The sequence below is a fragment of the Fibroporia radiculosa genome, assembly GCF_000313525.1.
Source record: "Fibroporia radiculosa TFFH 294 genomic supercontigs, scaffold7029, whole genome shotgun sequence".
Classification (NCBI taxonomy): Eukaryota; Fungi; Basidiomycota; class Agaricomycetes; order Polyporales; family Fibroporiaceae; genus Fibroporia; species Fibroporia radiculosa.
Genome location: NW_012133444.1, coordinates 1,253 through 20,082, shown reverse-complemented (window position 1 = coordinate 20,082; position 18,830 = coordinate 1,253). Strand labels below are relative to the sequence as shown.

Below are 18,830 nucleotides of genomic sequence, written 5' to 3'. Positions count from 1 at the left end.
TCTTCACGAGCTGGTGCTTTGCCTGGTTGCCGATGTACTGGCGCAGATGGGGTCAGTGCATCCGGGAGTCTCGAGGGGCGGTCAGACTCACCATCTCCTCGCCATGGAACGAAATGGCACAAGCGATCTGACGCTCTCCATCTTCGTTTGCTATGCAGTCAGCAGATCCTTCCTGAGCACAACTGTGAACACACATCGCATTTCAGCGTGCAGCGGTGGTAGATACCTTCGTCAGGACCGCGATTGAGGCATAAGAGTTGCCAAAGTTGATTCCGACGACCGTTGGGATTGACGAGATCTCTATTGGGGCGTCAGCAGTGCCATTTGGTGTGACCGCCATGGTGGACTTTGGAATAAAACAGAGTTTGAAGTGGCTGGACCAGCCTCGTACTTTTTTTTCGCAAGACGTTTTTGTCACGTGACATGTACCCATCGACAAAAACGCCTGCGGCATGAGTTCAGCGGCTATCCGAGTTCTACTTTGTCACGTGCCATGCACCCACCGACAAAAACGCCTGCGGCATGAGTTCAGCGGCTGTCCGAGTTCTACAGTACCTTCTCCAGGTCCATAGTCTCGAACATGAGCTGTAGCGCACAAAGTCCCTCTGGTGTAAGTATGTTGAGTGAATGTTCTCTGAGACGCTGACGACGGTCAGATCGCTGTATGAAAGAACCCTCTACAGCAATCTGACCGTCGTCGGCGTCTCAGAGAATATTCACTCAACATACTTACACCAGATGCAGTTCTTATACCCTCAGGGGTCGTCAATCATGCTGGCGGAATTCACAAATACGAGTACCGCGACCTACGTAAAAATTGCATCCCTTTGCAACGTTTGGTATCTTTCTGCTCGTGAGTGCTTGGCCATTGCGTTCAAGCGTTCGCTTAATCCGATCTGATTGGTGAATAAACATCGGACTATATTCCTGGTATTTTGACACACAAACGATGGCGTCCAAGGGAAATCATTCCTCTCGGTCTACTTGCCTGTGAGATTTATGGGGACTGATCTGCCGGTGGCTCTTCATTTATAGCATTCTCATAATTTTATAATTGGTGAGCATAATGTCCGCCCTACAGAGTGGCAGGCTCATTTTTCTCGTTGCTTTATCCTTTTGTCTGGTGTCTATCTAATTCAACTCCCGGGAAACGACGATACCTGCTCCGGCGTTTCGCTATTACGGGTACGTCCCGAGTAATTCAGGCGGCTTCTCTTTGCGGAGTGGGCTGGAAAGAAAAAAAGAGTGGATAAAGGAGACCTTTGCAGTACAATCGTTTGTGGACGTTTGGGAAGAACGCGAACTCGCCGCGATCACGTAATAAGTCCTTTGCTACCTCCAAGTGTTGAATGTTGCTGGCTATGAACAGACACCGCCTCTTTGGAGAGAGCATCATCCAGCAGTTTCTTGGAGGTCTGTTGCCTTGAAATCCTGTTGAAATCTTGAGGCAACCATCTATTGGGTTTAAAGCGCATCCACGCATCGATCTTTTGCCCAAGTTTCTGGCCGTGCCTTGGTCAGCTCTATGCACATGTCCATGCGCAGTGCCAATTCTCAAGTGTTGTGGCCACGCTCAAGATTGAATGCTGATCGGATTCGAAGAGAGGTTGGGCCATTCACACCCGTATCCACCAATGTCTCTGAGAATTTACACCAAGCCGTATTCGAGAAGACCGCGGCTGAACAAGTTACGCTCGCCGATGATTCGCTCGAACGTATTGTACACTCGTTGCTAATAAATGGGAGCCCTTTGGCATGGTATATCGGTCGGGGAGGTTTAGACTATATGCCTCTGCAGCCATGAAACGAAGAACCGTGTAGAACGCACCCAGCGGCACAAACCTTTTGTCGTGTCCCGATCGGTATCTGCGCCCTCGGACCAGCCCCTGACGTTGTCCGCGCTCAGATTAGAAAATGTTGAAGTCTGAGATGAGTTAGTACTAAGGTATTGCGTTCTTATTATTCGAACACATTCGTATCTGTTGGTACAGCGCAAACTTGGACCGCTCGCAATCATGACACTGTCATTCAAGCATATGATAAGGGAATATACAACCGGGGACCAACAATGATCTCCAGTAGATGATCTGGTCCCGCTTTTGATCTCCCGCCAGCGTATGCCGTGGATTAACCGGGACTGGGAATGAAAACAAGCAGGTCTCGATTCAATAGCTAGCCGCAATCCCAGCGATGGGCTCCGCGATCACGCCCACGAGATAAATGCGGCGGTGTTCAGGTCAAGATCCAGGTTGGAGATGATGAGCTCTTCTTTGCCCTCGTTGAACTCCCAGTGTGCACTCTGCTCCCCCTGGACCATTACCATCGACGGTCCGACGTCGGCTGTGCCAAGAATCGTCACGGAGTCGAGCTTTTGCGCAACATCGTACGACCCGTTGTTAGAGATGTGCAGAACACCGTCCGAGACCTCGAAAGTCAGAGTGGTGTTGGGCGTCGGCGGGATGGTCTTTCCGTCGTCAATATAGGCGGTACCGAACGCGTACCCGTCAGCGGACAGGGAGATAAGTAGATTGTATGGGCCAGCTTGGGTCTCTGCTATAGTGTACGCAGGTTGTGCATGCAGAAGAATGGCTGAGCCATCGCGGATGTGAACATTGATATGTCCGATTGGTGCATCGAGAGTCGTGTTGCCGCCCACACTTGCATTGACTACTTCGTGCGTGTACCAGTCGCGCCAGATGGTCTGGCCTCTCCCGGGGAATATGCCTGTCGCAAAGGTCAGCTGAGCATCTGAACACAGACATTAGACATACCTTCCACCGACGACACATTCGGCGTCAACACGGGAGTGACGAGAATATCACGCCCAATCAGGTACTGGCTGTCGATGGAGAACAATTCGGGCTCGTTCGGGAACTCATAGAATAGAGCGCGAATGACAGGTGTTCCGTGCGATGAGACATTGGCAAACAGCGTGTACTATACAGAGGTATTCAGTCAGAATAAAATAGAATATACAAATCCCTTACCCAGTACGGAAGCAACGAATATCTGATGGCAATTGCAGTGCGCGATGCGCTCGCTACACTGTCCCAGCGGTACGGCTCCTGCGGAATTGCACCTAATTGATTATGGTTCCTGTAGAAAGGCATGAACGCCGACAGCTGCATCCAACGGTTGCACAGTTCCTCGTCCGTGTTACCAGTAAATCCGCATGTGTCCGCACCGACCATCGGAATTTGGAAAACTTGGAATTGAAGCGCGCCTTGGATGTTATAGTGCATGTAATTCCATTTGCTGTAGTTGTCGCCAAGCCAGTGACCAGACCACCTTCCTGAGCTAGGGAAGGTCGACCGACTGATGAGGAACGGACGGGTGCCGAGGATTTCTTGCACCGCCATATGCGTAGCTTTCTCTTCCATAAGCCCCCACATATTGTGCACGTCAAGCTCAACATATCCACCCGCATGCGTGGCGTTTGTGGCAATGGTATGAACATTCAAGGGACCGAAACCTTCCAAGGATACGCACCACAAACATCGTTAGCGCAAGACAAGCGAAGTTTGGGTCAGCTCCAACCCACCATTGTGTATGGCGTACGGGGGATAATTCAGGTTGACGCCGGGTTGATCTCCAGCACCTATCCCACGCTTGTCTAAAGCAGAAACCGCGGAGCTGTCCACGCCATATGTCAATGTCCCGTTGATGGTCATGTTACCACTGGGTCCCCAGACCGTCGCGTTGTACCTGAAGCACGGTAAGTTCCTCTTACACCACGGTTTACACAACGAGAATATTGCACCCACCCTTCCGGATACGCCGTCACGAGGTCGCCCGGCTCCCCGGGAAGCAATATCGGGGGTGGTGTCGACAGGTCAGCTCCAGTCCCACTACCAACATGCGTCAGCACCATCTCCGACGAAAGCAATGCCGCCTCTCAGCTGACCATGAATAGTCGCAGAAAGAAGACACCTCGTTCATATCCAGCCAAATCCCCGAGAATTCGATCCCGCCGTGGGACCAATTTCTCAGCGCTTCCTCCCAATATCCCTGGGTGGAATTGGAGAACCAGTCTGGAAACACCTATAGGCACAGATGCGGCACAAGGAGTGAGCAACCCATCGAAAACAGTGAATTCGAGTCCGCCAGGCACTCACCGTGTAACCGGGCCAAACTTCGCCGACGTATTCCGACCCATCGGGGTTCTTCATCCAAACATCGCTGCGAGATAAAAGAATCATCATTACTATAGCACCTATCAAGCCTAAGGCACTCGACGTACAGCTCCACACCTCTTGTATATGGATCATACTATTCGCAGGATCAGGCGGGCTAGTAAGACAAGGTTCGCGCGAGACGCACGATATCGGTAGCATTGACTTGCTTAGCTACGGCAGCATCGACGATGGGAATATAGTGTTGATGATTTTCAGCCTAGAAACAGGCCAACAATTCAGTTCGCATCCGGGACCAGTATCAGAGCATCGCTGCCATACCAATTCTTTAATAAACTCCCGCATCTCATTCCCAGGGAACGAGACGGGATCAGATGTAAAGTCCCGCACAGCGTGATACAAGTCAATGTCGTTCCACATCACTGTTACACGAACATGTAAGCACCTGAGATAATGCGGACGTAGAAGTTATCCAACCTTCCAGTGGGATATTGGCCTCCCGCATTCTGATAACTTGGTCCCTGGTTACAGTGAGGTTCTCATATCCCCACCTACAAAGATGGAATCCGAATCCAAACACTGGCTGCCATGTTGGCAGGCCAATGAGCTCACCGTATTGCTCTATGACTTCATGTGAACTAGGTCCAGAGAAGAAGTAGAAATCGAGCGTTCCTCCAATGAGACGGTATTGTACGAGAGAAACTGGTGACGATGGTGGAGTGACCAAAAGTATGTCTGACCCGGATGCGCTAACCGAACCAAATCAGTTCAGACTTGTAATTTGCGCAGTAGAAGCGAACATACCTGAATAAGAAGACACCGTGCGATTGGGCCTTTTGTGTGGTCTCGTTATACCTATGTTCGACATAGATGGGGTGCGACCCATAGCTATCCAAAGAGTTAGTCAACAAGCGCACATCGAATGCGGCCACATATTTACGGACATGTTTTGGTTCAAGGGATCCGCATCATCCCGTGCCCACATCGTCTGGATCGTTCCTACCCCACCACCGGTGCCAATATCTCGCCGAAATCCACTGGTTGCCACGACTTCGCCTAAGCCATAGATGTTCGTGCCAAACGGAAGCGCCGACGTCAGTTGCAGATACTGATCTTCGAATACAAGTGGGAAACCATCGAGCGATACCGTACTCGCGCCCGCAGACACCGACGAAATCGGCGTGGACGGTAGGGAGCTCGCCCTCGTGTCGAATAAGGGCATGGCATCCGGATCAGAGCGGCGTGTGATCCAAAACGCGAAAGGGTTAGAATCATAGTTGAACACAAGGTCAGAGGTCTTCGTGAAATCTTCCGTCGGCGGCGATGACAGAGGCACAACAAAAGGCGGAATGGTGAATTGTAAGTTGGCCGTATCGAAGATGTTCACGTGCAGCCTATACTCAATCATCACAAGATGAGCGAATGCACCAACTAGAGTTGGTTCTGCTGACCTCTTGTCTGACTCATAGGTAACCTGGAGTGTGAGGTCGGCAATATCATGTCCGAAAGCATCACATGAAGGACCAGCGAGGGCCAGGTGTGCGGTGAGTCCGACTGCAGATTCTTCCAATGATGATAGAGTGTAGCCTAAGCAATCACGACACTCTCAGTACTTTTGTACCTATACAGGGATGCAAATTTTGACAGCTTACCTGGGCAAGAAGACACGTTGAGAGAAAACTCTGCACTCTCATCAAGTGAGCGTTTGTTGTGCTCATTGAAGAGAGGGTGCTCCGCTAAGACAGCAGCTGCAAGGGCAGCAATCGCCACACAGATAGCAACAACCATCGTGGCTACCGAGGTGAGGTTAGACTCTCGAGGCGGCTGGTCCGTTCTCCCAGCTTGAGGAGACTGGCGACGAGTTTTTGAAGCTGTAGGATGCACTCCCGACATCGCGCCAAGTCGATGTCAGCTGGTTGGGGAGATAAACGGGGCCGCATCCTGAATTCGCCACCAATGGTCTCATGACAGCATCGAAGCGAAGCGAGTATGTAATGCCGACCCTGAAGTGTCCGAGCGGTGCTCACAATTCACTCATACAAACAGGTATTGCCGAATTTTCGAACCAAGTTCGGTGTCTGCCCAGCGCTGACTCTCGTTCAACGAATGCACTCACCGTGAGCCTGAGGGGTACGCGGCCAAAGCACAAGTTCTTAGGGCTGTTATATCTTGAAGCTGAATATCCTTCATTCGAATAGCCGTATTATAAGTTCGTCTGGACTTGGGAGATAAAGGTGAGTCACTCGACAGATTCAAAAAGACACAGGATGTTTCAGTTGCTTCAAGTTCAGGCCAAGCCCGCGAAGTCCGGCCGTCGAACACGGGCCGAACATATGCCTGGCAGAACATATCGCATTTTCCCCAATTTTCTGGCATCATTTCGGCCGCCGAATGTTACAGATTGACAGTAATCTAATAGGCTCGTTTGCCGTGTTCTTGTATCTAAAACACGGCGTGCTTGAGCTTCAACCACACGGCAATACTCGATGTCCGCCAAACAAGACACGGCTCGCACGAGATTGCGAGTTCCCTTGCGTTCGGGGCTCGAATTCTGAGAGTGCTCGGTTGCCAAACATAGGTGATTTGCAGTCGCTGATTGGCTCCACGGATGTTGCCGCAATGTCCGAAAATGTATTTGAGCTCCGAACCCGGCGGAGGGGCGCTGTCGTTTTCTCCGAGTCCATGTTCGACGCCCGGCGATCTTGGGCCATTGCCCGCGGGATGAGTTGAAAGCGTCTCTAACTCTTATTAGCAGCGAGCATTCAAGCGCTCCCAGTGAAAAGTGGCATTAATTAAATTGAGAAACTGGGTCACTCAACAAGTTGCGTTGAAAACGCGTGAAGAAAGCTGAATTAGGTAATTCGTGCCAATTCGGTTTATCTCATTTTCTCTCATTGAGTGACACAGTTTCTCATTTTAATTCATGTCGATTCTCACTGGGATTCAAGACGAGACTCAGAACTGCTACTGATGATCAGTTAGTACTAAAACATATCTTCTGTCTTAGATGACAGTCTGTGGCGAGTACCCTACTAGGTTAGAATAGCCACTAGTCCTGCAGCTGCACCGTCTGTTCTGCGGTGCGTAGTACGTTTTATTCTGCATCAACGACTTGTCTTATGTTTGCATGGCTTGAAAGATTGTTCAAGCTTCGTCGGCATCTAGAAAAAGCCTAGTCATCTATTTTCGTTCCTCCACTTGCCAGTACGCTAATTCTCGAAGGGGCGCAGCAGCATTCGCATATGTAGCGCAAGTGGGCTACATGGCTGCGAGAACGTTGGGATTCCGCCTAATCCTCGTCATTGGAGCCTTGCCTCTGGGATCAAGCAAGATGCATGGCAATCACTTGAACGGCAACTAGGATATCGCTCCACTCATACCGCGAGAGTGACCATGTCCAGTAAGCTCACCACCCAGGTACTCACTCCGACTATGAAGAAGATGGAGGCCTCTCCGTGTAAGCTAGTTTACCACACTAGAGGTCCAAATTTGCCTTTGCTGGAAGAGCGCCGGGCGCTATAGGTTTGTCGTGTTTTGGTATCAGACTTCTCCACGCTACCCATGGTGGTCCAGAAACGCAGGTCATGGAATCGTCCTTCGACCCCTCGCTTGATGCCGAGAAGCCAGACCCTGGAGTCCGGATATCTCTTCTCCACATGTCTGTGCGAGAGTCTGGGGAATCCGGAGTATGTTTTAACAGGGTACAGTCCACATTGCTTGTAAACTTCCTTTCTTCATGACAATGGGATGCGCCGTCGCCACCGTGCCTGAGAGTTGATCGCGCCCGACATGTCGCCTGGTCACACATACGTTCCGGTGCGGCTCCGCAACGAAGCTCAGGTGCCTGCGGAGACAAGCCACCTCACTGCCGACCCTCCGCTTGGCGGCTGTCTTGCGCACGGGTTCTGCATCCCCACTATCCTGGCTCTCTGGCGTTCCGGAACACACTGCGCTCACCCGGACTCCCAGCACGCCGCCTCAGCACGGCTCCCGCAGCGCCAACGGCGGATGCAGAGTCTTCTCGGTTTACGTCCTGAAATGTACGCCTCAAGGCTGAAGCTGCACCACGAGTCCATCCTATCTGTATCATCTGACGGGCAGCAGGAGATGAGCAGCTTCCATAAGCTACGGGTCGCTTTAGTGTCCCCGCATTGCACGTTCTCTGCATGCAGCACTCCTCAGGGGCGAAGAATCATTTCATCGCCGCAACTAATGCCTCGTGGGAGAGGAGCTGAGCGAGCACGCTCGCCGTGACAATCCGGACGGTCGCATGTTGTAAGCTGCTTTTCATCAGATTCTGGCTCCGTACCTTCGATCGCCAGTACCTTCAGATGTTCTTCAGCTGCATGTCCGTGCCCTTCTTATGGCGAGAGATGATCTGGGCTATTTCCATCTCTCGTCCGCGCATTGACCTGGAATGCAAGCTCCGCATGACCTTGTGATCGTTCCACCGAGCTCTCCTGCGCTGCGCCCGGCGGCTAAGCGAATTGGCGGCTTCTCTTCGGTGCCCGCTGTCGTCATCAGCCATCGGAGGCCACGAGGATACTCGATAGCACCTAATCAAGGAGACTGAATACCAGGCACAATTGTATAAGATATTGTAGATCGCAATAGCATTTTGAGGTTCTCGCGTTTAGCCGGAATGAATTGGGAAGGTGGGAGAAGAGCTAGCTTATGGCACCGCCAGCTTCGCAGATAACGCCAAGCAGACCTGATCACTCCGGGGATTGGTGGTAGACACACAAAGCAAGTATTGAATTGAGATCGAGAGCGTAGATCGTAAACATAGTGGCGCGGGAGGTAGGGAGATCACCACATCGGGGAACCGCAGAGATCCCCACACCTGCGGGAGTTGAATGAACACAGGACTGTCTGAGTCAACTGTAGGTGCACTCACAGACTTGGATAAACGATTACGACTGGCCGCCGACGGACTGCATGCAAAAACATATGTGCCAAGTCACAACACAAACCCTCTCCCAGAACGGCCGCCCAACGCATAAGTTTACAGCCGGGGTTTGATCATATCCTTGACAGATGCTGGGTCTAGTACACACTGGGGATAAGGCAGCCCGACGGTGCGCAACGGCTCGCTTCCTCCATCGACAGCTATCACTTGACCAGTAATAAAGCTGGCAGCATCACTGAAGAGGAATACCGTGGTATTTGCAATGTCGTTTAAGTGCCCGAGACGGCCGAGGGGGATACGAGATGATATGCCACCATTCAGTTTGTCCTTGGTTTGGAGACGGTCAACACCCTCAGTTCCGCCTATAGGTCCAGGGGCAATGACATTGGACCGAACACCCTAGTTGGAAACAGTCAGCACAGGGTCCCATAATGGATAGTTCTTCGGACTCACGTGTGGGCCTTCCTCAACCGCAAGAACAGCGGAAGCTGACAACGCTCGGTCAGTTATATCTTGTTGAACGTCGCTTGACATACTTACTGGCGTCCACTGCCGCTTTGGCGGCAGAAACGTGCACCTGGAAAGGCGTGGCTGCAGAATGATGAAATTACACATCAAGCTTCAAGAGCTCTATCAACTGACCTTTGTAGTGCAGAGTGGCACTGACATGAATATAAGATCCTTTGGATGCCCGCACGTACGCAATGGTTGCCTTTATGGTATTGTACGTCCCAATCTGGACAAGAAGTCAGATACGCGTCCCTTTAGGACATCTTCCGCGTACGGTATCAATATCGACAACGGTCTTGAACGCATTCTCGGACAGCCCTGAGATGGGGGCAAGGAAGTTTCCAGCGGCACCTGTTCGCGCAAATTCAAGCAGCCAACAACGGGCACAAACAGAAGGGACTCGCCGCAAATGACGAAATCAATGCGACCGAACGCTTCCATCGTCTTCGCTACAGCACTCTTCAGCTGCTCGGGGTTCCTCACGTCACCCTGAGCGGCAATACATCGTTTCCCGGTGGCTTTGGCGAGTTCGCCTGCGCTCGCATTAAGGCGGTCGAGTCTGAGAAGGGTAAGTCGAGCATTTCTAATGGAATACGACAAGACTCACTTGCGTCCTACGATGCACGCGTCTGCTCCGTGACGCATCTTCGTGAAAGGTAAGTAAAACCAATGAATGCGTCGCACTCGCGCTGACCATTGTCTCTGTCATTGCCTTGCATATTCCAGAGCCTCCGCCTGTGCAAAACAGAACCTTCCCCTTGAAGAGATCATCCTTGAATATGGAGGTAGAGTGCGCGACAGGTGATACATAAGCCATATCTGAAAGTTCGTTCAGGAAGGGATTCAACAACTCATACGGCTGCCGCTACTAAAGCCAGAGCTGAGGCGCTGAAACACCGAGTGCCCGAAGGCAGCCCGAGCGCCCTACAGCCACAGTTCGGGTCTGTTGGTCACGTGTTCACGTGTTCACGGTTCGTCGCGATCAGTTTCGATCACGATAATGTGAAAGTTTCTCCCCACAAACTTGTCGGAAAAAGCTTTGAATTCAATTATTCCTCGGTATCTATCTGCAACGATTTCTGGCAGATCGGTATTTCCCTTGTCTCTTTTATGGGCCGTAGTACCTGAGGTCCGTGATGTAGCTAACAAAAACATGCCGTGTTACTGAATTCTTCATCTTGACGACAGACAGAAAATCTGGCCGTCAAGTTAGTGCGGCGCTGTACTTTAACGTAAACACGAGACATGCGCGGCGAACATATTTGGATGTCGGTATTGGGAACCCTGAACATGTGAGTGGCTGGCGTGTGGTGGCTCAAAGGTGAACAGATCGCATCGATGGTAGATAGAAAGCAAAGCCACACTGCGGGGTCTTACAATTTCAGCCATTCAGATGTGACGGATAGAGTCGCACCAAGTCTGCAGAGCTCCCAGTGTTGCTGAGCCTATTACCATCTCACTGTCACCCACACTCAAACGTCAAAGCGTTTTTCGCTCGACCTAAATCCGCCGTGGTCGCCACACAGCGACGGCCCTATAATTATTGTCGTTCGTCGCTGGGCTTGTCTTGCCACGCATGCCATCCCGCAGGCAACGCCCGCATGGAGCGCACGCCCACCCCGTGGCTGGCCGCTGTGACGAGCTCGTTCCGCCTTGATACGGTCTCGCTTCTGAGAGATCGAAGCTGGTGGCGGATTACGCAGTCGGAAAGCTCCAGGTCGGCAGAAACGGTGATCGTCCGGGATTTGACACTGCCAGGGCTCTCTTGCGTGGCTTCTGGGCATGCGAACGACCCGGAGCCTTGGATCCAATTCGTTGTAAACAGGCCTCTGCACGATCTTCGGTCTGGCGCGCGGTGGGCGGTCGAGCACTCTGGGTGGCATCGACACCAGGGCCTCGATGCCACGTCCCATGCCACCCGAGTCTCTCTTTCGGCTCCTTGCTCCACGCAGTGCCCATTTCAGCGAAACCTCCATTAACAGCAGCCGCCATATGACTTCTGGCTTTGGGTCTGCAGCGCCGAACAAACACGTTAGCGACCGAGCAAATGTCATGCGACCCTACCAGTAGACGCTCGACTAAAAGCGGACCTTGCCCTTATCCACGCAAGGCTCGTGGCACTGGCAGCTCGACTTGACGAGATCCCGCCCTTGCACCGCCCTTCGTCAGTGGTCGCACCTGATGGGGATAACTCAGGCAGTTCCGCATTGTACAAATTAAGGAGGTAATCAGAATGCGAGCGTAGATCTTGCGAGTAGGTACACTAGTGACATCGACCAATAAACCATTCCTCCTGTCGCTTTGCCCAGGTTTACAAGTGTTTCGAATAGCTGAGGAAAGCATGCAAAGTAAGCGATGTCCGATGGCGAGAGCGGAGAGCGGAGAGCGATATATCGGGCAGCGCTACACTCCAGGTGCGCCGGGGAGACGACATTATGATCGTATACTGTAGAGCATCCTACGGTCTGCCGAGTCTACTCCTTTCCCAATAGTGCATTTGTGCAGCGGAGTTCGGTCCTGAACTTGAGCTGGACGGTGACGTGCCCGAAGGAGAGGCAGAATGCATAGAAGGGTTCGAAAGTGGGAACGGGGAAGGGTCGGGCGGCTGAGTCCCAGCAGTGCTGCGATACTGCGCCTGCCACTGAGTCAGGTGTTCAGCCGGGGAGACATACTGCGCGGTGGTCGAGGGCAAGGGTAAAACATGTGAGTGTGGAAAGCTGCGCTGCTCGTATCCATCGCCTTGCCGAGGCAGGGAGGACAGGTTGCGAGTCACCTGCGTCGTAGAACTGTACTCCTGCGAGCCGCCGGAGGGAGAACCATGGGGTGGGAGCACCTCTGCGCTACGCGGAGTCGGTGACTCATTCGGTACGAACGGGGACGTGAGTGTAGGAAAAGACGCGTTAGCGTATTGGTGCGCCGACGAAGCGGAGCTGTTAGATGGAACTGGGGACGTCGCGCTCGGCCACGAACGATGGGTCAGCTGCGGGGAGTACGTCTCCGGTTTGGTAACCGCCGCAGTGTGCTTGTCGCCTAGCCTCTGTCCTGCAATGTTAGTGTTGAGCGCAGGTAGAATAGGCCAAGTCGCCCGTGCATCCATTCGACTACCATCTCTGTTGATCCCCCACTGCAAGTGAGAGGGGAAAGACGATGGATATCCTTGACTTGTTACACCTCCCCCAATACCAGACGGCAAACTGTGCTGCGTTAGGACAGCCGTGTTCAGTGCGGAGTCGGAAGAAAGACGCAAATGTGCACCGAAAGGTGTAGAATCGAATGCAGGGTCCGAGGATGACGACAAATTCCTGAGACGGGTCGAAGATGGCTCAAACCTGTTAGACGAGAGGCCTAATGACGACTCGGAGAGCGCAGATGATGATAAGAAGTTGCTTTGGCTGCTATATGGGGAGGAGCCATTGTACGATGCAGATGAATCTGCGCCGTGGGTGGGATGCTGGTATCCGTGTGATGTAGAATGGGTAGCAAAATCGTCGTGCTCAACAGGAGAGACATCCTCGAAGGTGTCCTCCCTATCCCCAGTGAGCGGCCCGGGCGGTGAATCGCGCTCCGACTCCGTCTTGCGCTTCTTACGCGAATTGTTGGGCCGTCTCCTGTATACATAGTCGGGGTATTTGAAGTTGAAATTATCCTTCAGCTTTTTGGCCTGGTCGAGATAAAACTTTTTCTCAGACTAGTTGACGAGATCAGAATACGGGGGAGGACCAGCGCATGAGACGACGCACCATAACCATACTATTCCATTCCTTGCTCAGGATCTTACTCACATCTCCCGTCCGCATCATTTGGTTTGCAGCCGAGATCTCTGGCCGCCGCTTGCGCGCAAAGATCATGAAAGCATTCATCGGTCGCTTTGGAGTCCCATCAGCATTCAGACTTTGGGAAGTTAATGCAACGTGTGGATCCTCTGGGTCTGGGCATATGTCTCCGGAACGTAGGCTCGAGATCTCGAGGGTGCTCACCTGCCGAGTCGAAGTCGTTCTTCAGACCGTGCAGATAGTGATTGTAGCCAGAACTTGTCTCTGAGCCGGATACAGATCCTTCGCGGTCGTGCGCTCCACACTCGTCTCGTTCCTCATAGCTAAGGCTGACGTCTCCCTGTGTGCCGTAGTACGATCCCTGATTGTATCCACTCATCAATGCCATAGACCGTAAGTGAAAGCTTGTAGACGTCTAGCGCAAGAGGCCCTATCGTAGATGATGATGTCGCGAAGGGGTAGCCAAGGAGTAGGAACAGAGGAGAAGCGTTTTGTCTAAGGCGTCCGAGTAAACTCCACCTAAAGCCGATTGACTGTGAGGGCGGGCTGCGTCGGGAGAGATCTACCGTAGGGTCGGAGCAAAGTCAATATTGAATAGTGGGTCCGAGCAGGGGAGAAATATTGATTGTCGAGGGGCCTCTTGTATACATGCTGACGAACCTCGAATGGGTGATGTTCTGTCAGAGACCGCCGGTGCAAGCAGGCACGCCGCTCCAATTACGGTTGTGGACGCAGATGGATTGTCCAAAATTGAATAATATTTCGCGAAAAGGCCCCGGATCTGCCCTGGAGGTTTGCCTTTTTAGATTCTGTCTAGGCTGCGCATCCGGTTAGTCATGATGCCAGCGTTTGTTCTCCGGCCAGCAGCGCTCGAGAAGGGAGGTGTCTCCTGACACGCTAGCATCAACTTGGCAGCGCAGATGTGGTCGCACTCACGACATTGCAGGACAGAGCCATCCGTTATGGTTTGCGCACCGGAGCTGGCATGTGCGAACATCCCCTCGCCGGCTCGCTTGGCAATGACTGCCACGCGCGTATGTGCCCCGGAGGCAGGAAGCCAGGCGAGCCGAGTCGCCGCAGCCGTATCAGACACAGAAATCGAACTGCCGGGGTCACTGAGCAGCTTCGGGATCGCGCCGCCATCCCTCAGATCATGGAGCTCACACACGCCCGCGGCGGAAAACACTCAGCATTCGCGGAATCTGACCGGAACACTGCCATCTCCGCTTTAGGCAAATCAAGAACAACGCCGCGCTGGCAACATGCCTCGCCACCCGTCGGCGTCCCCTTAGTCCATACGCAGCGAACCTGTGTCTTGTGTCCTCCGTCTTGCACCCGACTCCCAACGCAGGGCGAGTAGACCGCCGCATCCGGTCGGTATCTTCCGTCTTGTGAACGGTCATCACGTTCCTAGGGTTCTGTGGCATGGGGCCGAATTCACCCCAGCACGGCAGCAGTACGCGCTTCATGACAATCAAGCACCAGTAACGAGGTATCGCATCCTATTCGCCCCTACGCTCCCAGCCGATGAAGCCATGGCTGTCCCTAGATTGTCGTAGCTGCAATCTCCAACTTTCGAAGGCTCACGCACGCTCTCTCATAAACGCCGAACTGGCATCGTCAAATAGGGAGACGAATATGTACCCGTCTGGCGACCTTCATCCCGGTAACAAGCAGTGAGATAGACTATCGTTGAGGACGGCGTCAATACCCTGACAGAAGCATCACATGCTTGCGGAAGAAAACTTACGCGATTAGGTGCGAGAGTCCAGCCTCCCCATTGGTGTGACAGCGCTTGGTTACATCGATTCTCCCTCCGCATGGAGAGAGGGTCTTGCATCCCAGTTCCTGCGCACAGAGGACCCGCGCGCCCACGACTGAGTCACGGTGAATGGTTGCCTACCACACAGGTTCTCCCGACGCTGTCATACCTGGCGTGCGCAGTTACGCAGGCATACCAACGGAGAGCACTACTCGGCTGCCAGTGTGAACAGCATCGACGGTCGAAGTCACTTGATCTTGATAATGCCATCATATCCGCGGTTCTAGCGCCTCTCCATGATCAGAGCGCGCCGCGGTAGTACCAATACCGGCATGGCATTTGGTAGCCAATCTGCGCACAATTCCTGTGGGGTCGGGCCAGCCCCCTGGGGACCTCGATGACGAACTGTGTCGCCGTGCTCCCCAGAGTCCCATTCCTTCCTTCACAGTATGCCCGCAGTGCCGGATCCAAGAGGGTATCGATATCAGATTACTGCCGATATGGCGACAGCGAGGAAGCGCGCCAACAACGCCATCACAGGGCTGGGGGCAGGCAAGTGCCACAGGCGGAAGCTGGCGTGCCGGGGGAGCCTTGTCAACCAAGACCGCAGACCTTGAACAGCAAAAACCTTCCGCACCTGCAACTCGGCAATCTCTTGGAATCGAGTGATCCCGTTTTTGTGCTCGCGGATCGTATATTCGATCGAGGAAACAGCGTGAGCCCGACCGATGCCCTCTGGCGCAAGGCTTGGGTGTTCGCTAAGCAAGCACCGTGGATAGCCTAAGCAAGCGACGTCGAACGGTACATGTGATGTGGCTGACCTTGAACCATGATCATCAGGTCCACCTGGGGATGTCGACGAGTTACTCCGGTGCGAAGAACCAGCAGACAGCGCCCGATACAGTGTCATGAGGTCCCCCCTCACTTACCCTCCGGGGCGATAACCACGATGCTCGCGGACGTCCTCGGAGCGTCTTGTGCTTGCTGCGACCTGACGTCATCTCTCGCTTTCTCAGTGTACTGACTCAGGGCTCTGGCAGCCAGCACCACATCCACACCGCACTTTTGGGCTGGAGTCTGCAGCAAGTGTTAGTCTCACTTGTGGATATGTGACGAGTTTGACGATCGTTTCGTACTTGCATGGAAGACGCCACCAGCAGTGCGACATGACATCGGCATGTGTGAAGAGACAGGTTGTGCAGATGGGTTTAAAAAACACGAGTCAATCAGTTCGATAAACTCCAGACGCCAGAATTGGCCAGGTCTCGTCATATAGGAGTAAAGGTCGTATGCGGCACGAAGGTGATGCCTCCTATGATGTGCATTAGCTTGAAAATAATCACAGCCCTAAACATGGTACCAGAAAGGAGGCATTGATCGCACCTCAGTGGTTTCGGTGCCCAATCGCGTCAGTCTAAAACAAATTTACAATCACGCATTTGGGCAGGCCATTCGGCGTGCAAAAATCGTTTGGGAAATGCTTCGCTAGAGAGCGCCTCATGAGCTTCTACGGAACACTGTCGTGAAACGAGGGCTCGAAAAACGCTCGTCCAAGATTAAACCTAATGCCGCGTGTCCCCTAGTACGACCTCGAGGTGAAGCACAAGACCATATCGTGGATGTCGAGGGTGCGAAATAGATGATGGATTCCACTTCAACGTAATTAGGGGATCGGAAGTAGAGAGCTCTGGGGCAAGACCTACGAGGCGTTCACAAGCTGACCGCAGAGACGCCGCTCGCGAAGATACACAAAACAGAATGGTGCATGGAAGGCCGTGGCGACACGAGCTCTAATCACCCTGAGACTTCCAAGTCGCGTTCGTGTGCCGCATGCCGATAGCCGAAGACGTCGGCGACATGAGGAACTTCTGTCGAAGAAGGTCAGCGCAGGAGCCCAGACGGCCCGCTCGTTTTCGTACGGCGTTAATGCGCAAAACGAGACTTACGTTGAGACTGGGCCTTGGAGCTTGGAGGGGGCGGTTCGACACCCTTTCCTTGTCCGCTCAGGAGCAGCAAAGTGAAGCATACGAGAGGGAAATTTAGGGACCGCTAGGGAATGCACAAACTGCGAATGCGGGTAAATATTGCACAGGCGCTGATTGGCTGTTCTCGCAAGACCCAGCGGGTTTTAGAAGAAAAAAATCGGTTTAGGGATTGAACATACAGTGGGGGCTCTGCCCAGCGGGACAATCCTGCAGAGCGTCTCGTCTACATTTCAGATATTCTGGTAAGTTGAGTTTCAACTTGACATTATCCCCGTGTAGCACCGGTAAAGAAAACACCTACCAAACATCTGAGTAAACCATCCGTTCGAGGCTTTCGAGCGGGAGAGGTCGTTTGCGTCAAGTTTTCATTCAAGTTCGTTTGTTCCGCCACCCGCTGCGGCAGGCGCTAGACCGTGACGGTGCGCTACGTGTCACACTGCGCCACCGACCGAGCCGAGTAACAAAAGTTGTCAGCCCGGACTCGAGCTCAGTTATTGGACCAACGCCTCCATCTTGTTCAAAGCGGCGACCGTAGACGAATCCATATAACATTAGAGATAAACAGCCAGCATTCCCGCACGACGATGAAGGACTTGATTGTGGACGCCAGTATGTTTGCCTGGGTCCGCATCGTCGAACTTCACACTAATTCCTCGGCTATCTCAGATTTTCCTCGCTCCCTGGACGAACGCGTGTACCATCTCGGTATACGTCCAGGGGAGGTCGCTAACCGCATTGTAAGTCCGCCGTGAATTTATACTCGCCCTCGTTACTCACTGACACGCGCAACAGATTACTGTCGGCTCGCCCTCGCGGGCCCAGTCCATAGCGGCATGCCTGGACGTCTCGCCTGTGCCGTTCACACTCAGCTCCGAACGTGGCTTCCTGACAATCACCGGGCGGTACCACGGCGTCCCAGTGTCGATCGTCAGCATAGGCATGGGCCATCCCAACGCTGATTTCTTTGTGCGAGAAGTCAGAGAATGCCTCGACGGTGATATGGTTGTGGTCAGGTTTATTAATTACCCCATCATTTTATCGGCGCATAATTACTGACAGCCGGTAGGCTGGGCTCCTGCGGGGCGTTAATTGATGTCCCGGTGGGCTCGGTGGTCGTCCCAAAGTCGAGCATAGCCATCACACGGAACTATGACTACGATTTTGCCCGAGGCAGCGCGGGCGAACCGCCGTATAGAATCAGTAAACCGGTGAGCTGAGTCTGGCGTGCGCCCATTTCCCCTCTCCAACATGTGGACATAGGTCGATGCGGACAGCGACCTGCACACCGCTGTGCGTTCCCTGCACATTCTCCCGCCGTCGTGCGCTCACTGACGAGCGGAGCCTAGCTGCAACGCGCCCTGCGCAGGACGCGGCCCGGTGGCCTGGAGGTCCACGTCGTGGACGATATCATGAACGCGTCCGCCGACAGGTCTGTGAGCGAGCGTCGCCAGGTCGACTCCTCTAACACCATCCCCCCAGCTTCTACTCTTCGCAAGGAAGGCAGACGTCCTTCCCCGACCACAACGAGAGCCTCCTGGAGCAGGTCAAAGGGACGCACCCGGACCTCGGCTCCCTCGAGGTGCGCGGCGCGGCGTTCTCCCCAGCCGGCGACAGCTAACGCCCCCGCTAGATGGAGACGTTCCACATACTCCACCTCGCCGCCAACTGGCCCGGACCGCACGGGCAGCAGACGGTCTCGCCGCCCATCACCACGCTGCCCGTCTCGCCCACGATGTCGTCGTCCCTCCCTTCACCGTC

General features: G+C 53.4%; 4 protein-coding genes across 4 annotated transcripts; 1 reads left to right on the top strand and 3 right to left on the bottom strand.

Moving 5' to 3' along the window:
- Positions 1-2,203: 2,203 nt before the first annotated feature.
- Positions 2,204-6,026, bottom strand: FIBRA_06441 (uncharacterized protein; the record flags this gene model as incomplete). The annotated part of the gene is made up of 15 exons (XM_012328164.1): positions 2,204-2,724; positions 2,772-2,937; positions 2,988-3,472; positions 3,542-3,705; positions 3,765-3,848; positions 3,905-4,041; positions 4,116-4,179; positions 4,241-4,269; positions 4,321-4,392; positions 4,455-4,555; positions 4,611-4,882; positions 4,938-5,021; positions 5,078-5,527; positions 5,585-5,720; positions 5,786-6,026. 15 exons carry the CDS (start codon positions 6,024-6,026, stop codon positions 2,204-2,206), a joined length of 3,006 nt encoding a protein of 1,001 aa, XP_012183554.1.
- A 3,112-nt stretch (positions 6,027-9,138) lies between these two features.
- Positions 9,139-10,369, bottom strand: FIBRA_06440 (uncharacterized protein; the record flags this gene model as incomplete). Its single annotated transcript, XM_012328163.1, has 8 exons — positions 9,139-9,441; positions 9,496-9,530; positions 9,583-9,633; positions 9,685-9,778; positions 9,827-9,847; positions 9,904-10,111; positions 10,160-10,197; positions 10,247-10,369. 8 exons carry the CDS (start codon positions 10,367-10,369, stop codon positions 9,139-9,141), a joined length of 873 nt encoding a protein of 290 aa, XP_012183553.1.
- Positions 10,370-12,010: 1,641 nt separating this feature from the next.
- Positions 12,011-13,713, bottom strand: FIBRA_06439 (uncharacterized protein; the record flags this gene model as incomplete). Its single annotated transcript, XM_012328162.1, has 3 exons — positions 12,011-13,240; positions 13,293-13,480; positions 13,530-13,713. The coding sequence occupies 3 exons, from the start codon at positions 13,711-13,713 to the stop codon at positions 12,011-12,013; spliced, it is 1,602 nt and encodes a 533-aa protein (XP_012183552.1).
- Positions 13,714-17,656: 3,943 nt separating this feature from the next.
- FIBRA_06438 (uncharacterized protein) lies at positions 17,657-18,690 on the top strand (the record flags this gene model as incomplete). The annotated part of the gene is made up of 7 exons (XM_012328161.1): positions 17,657-17,681; positions 17,739-17,809; positions 17,865-18,085; positions 18,139-18,280; positions 18,333-18,362; positions 18,419-18,501; positions 18,552-18,690. 7 exons carry the CDS (start codon positions 17,657-17,659, stop codon positions 18,688-18,690), a joined length of 711 nt encoding a protein of 236 aa, XP_012183551.1.
- Positions 18,691-18,830: the final 140 nt, after the last annotated feature.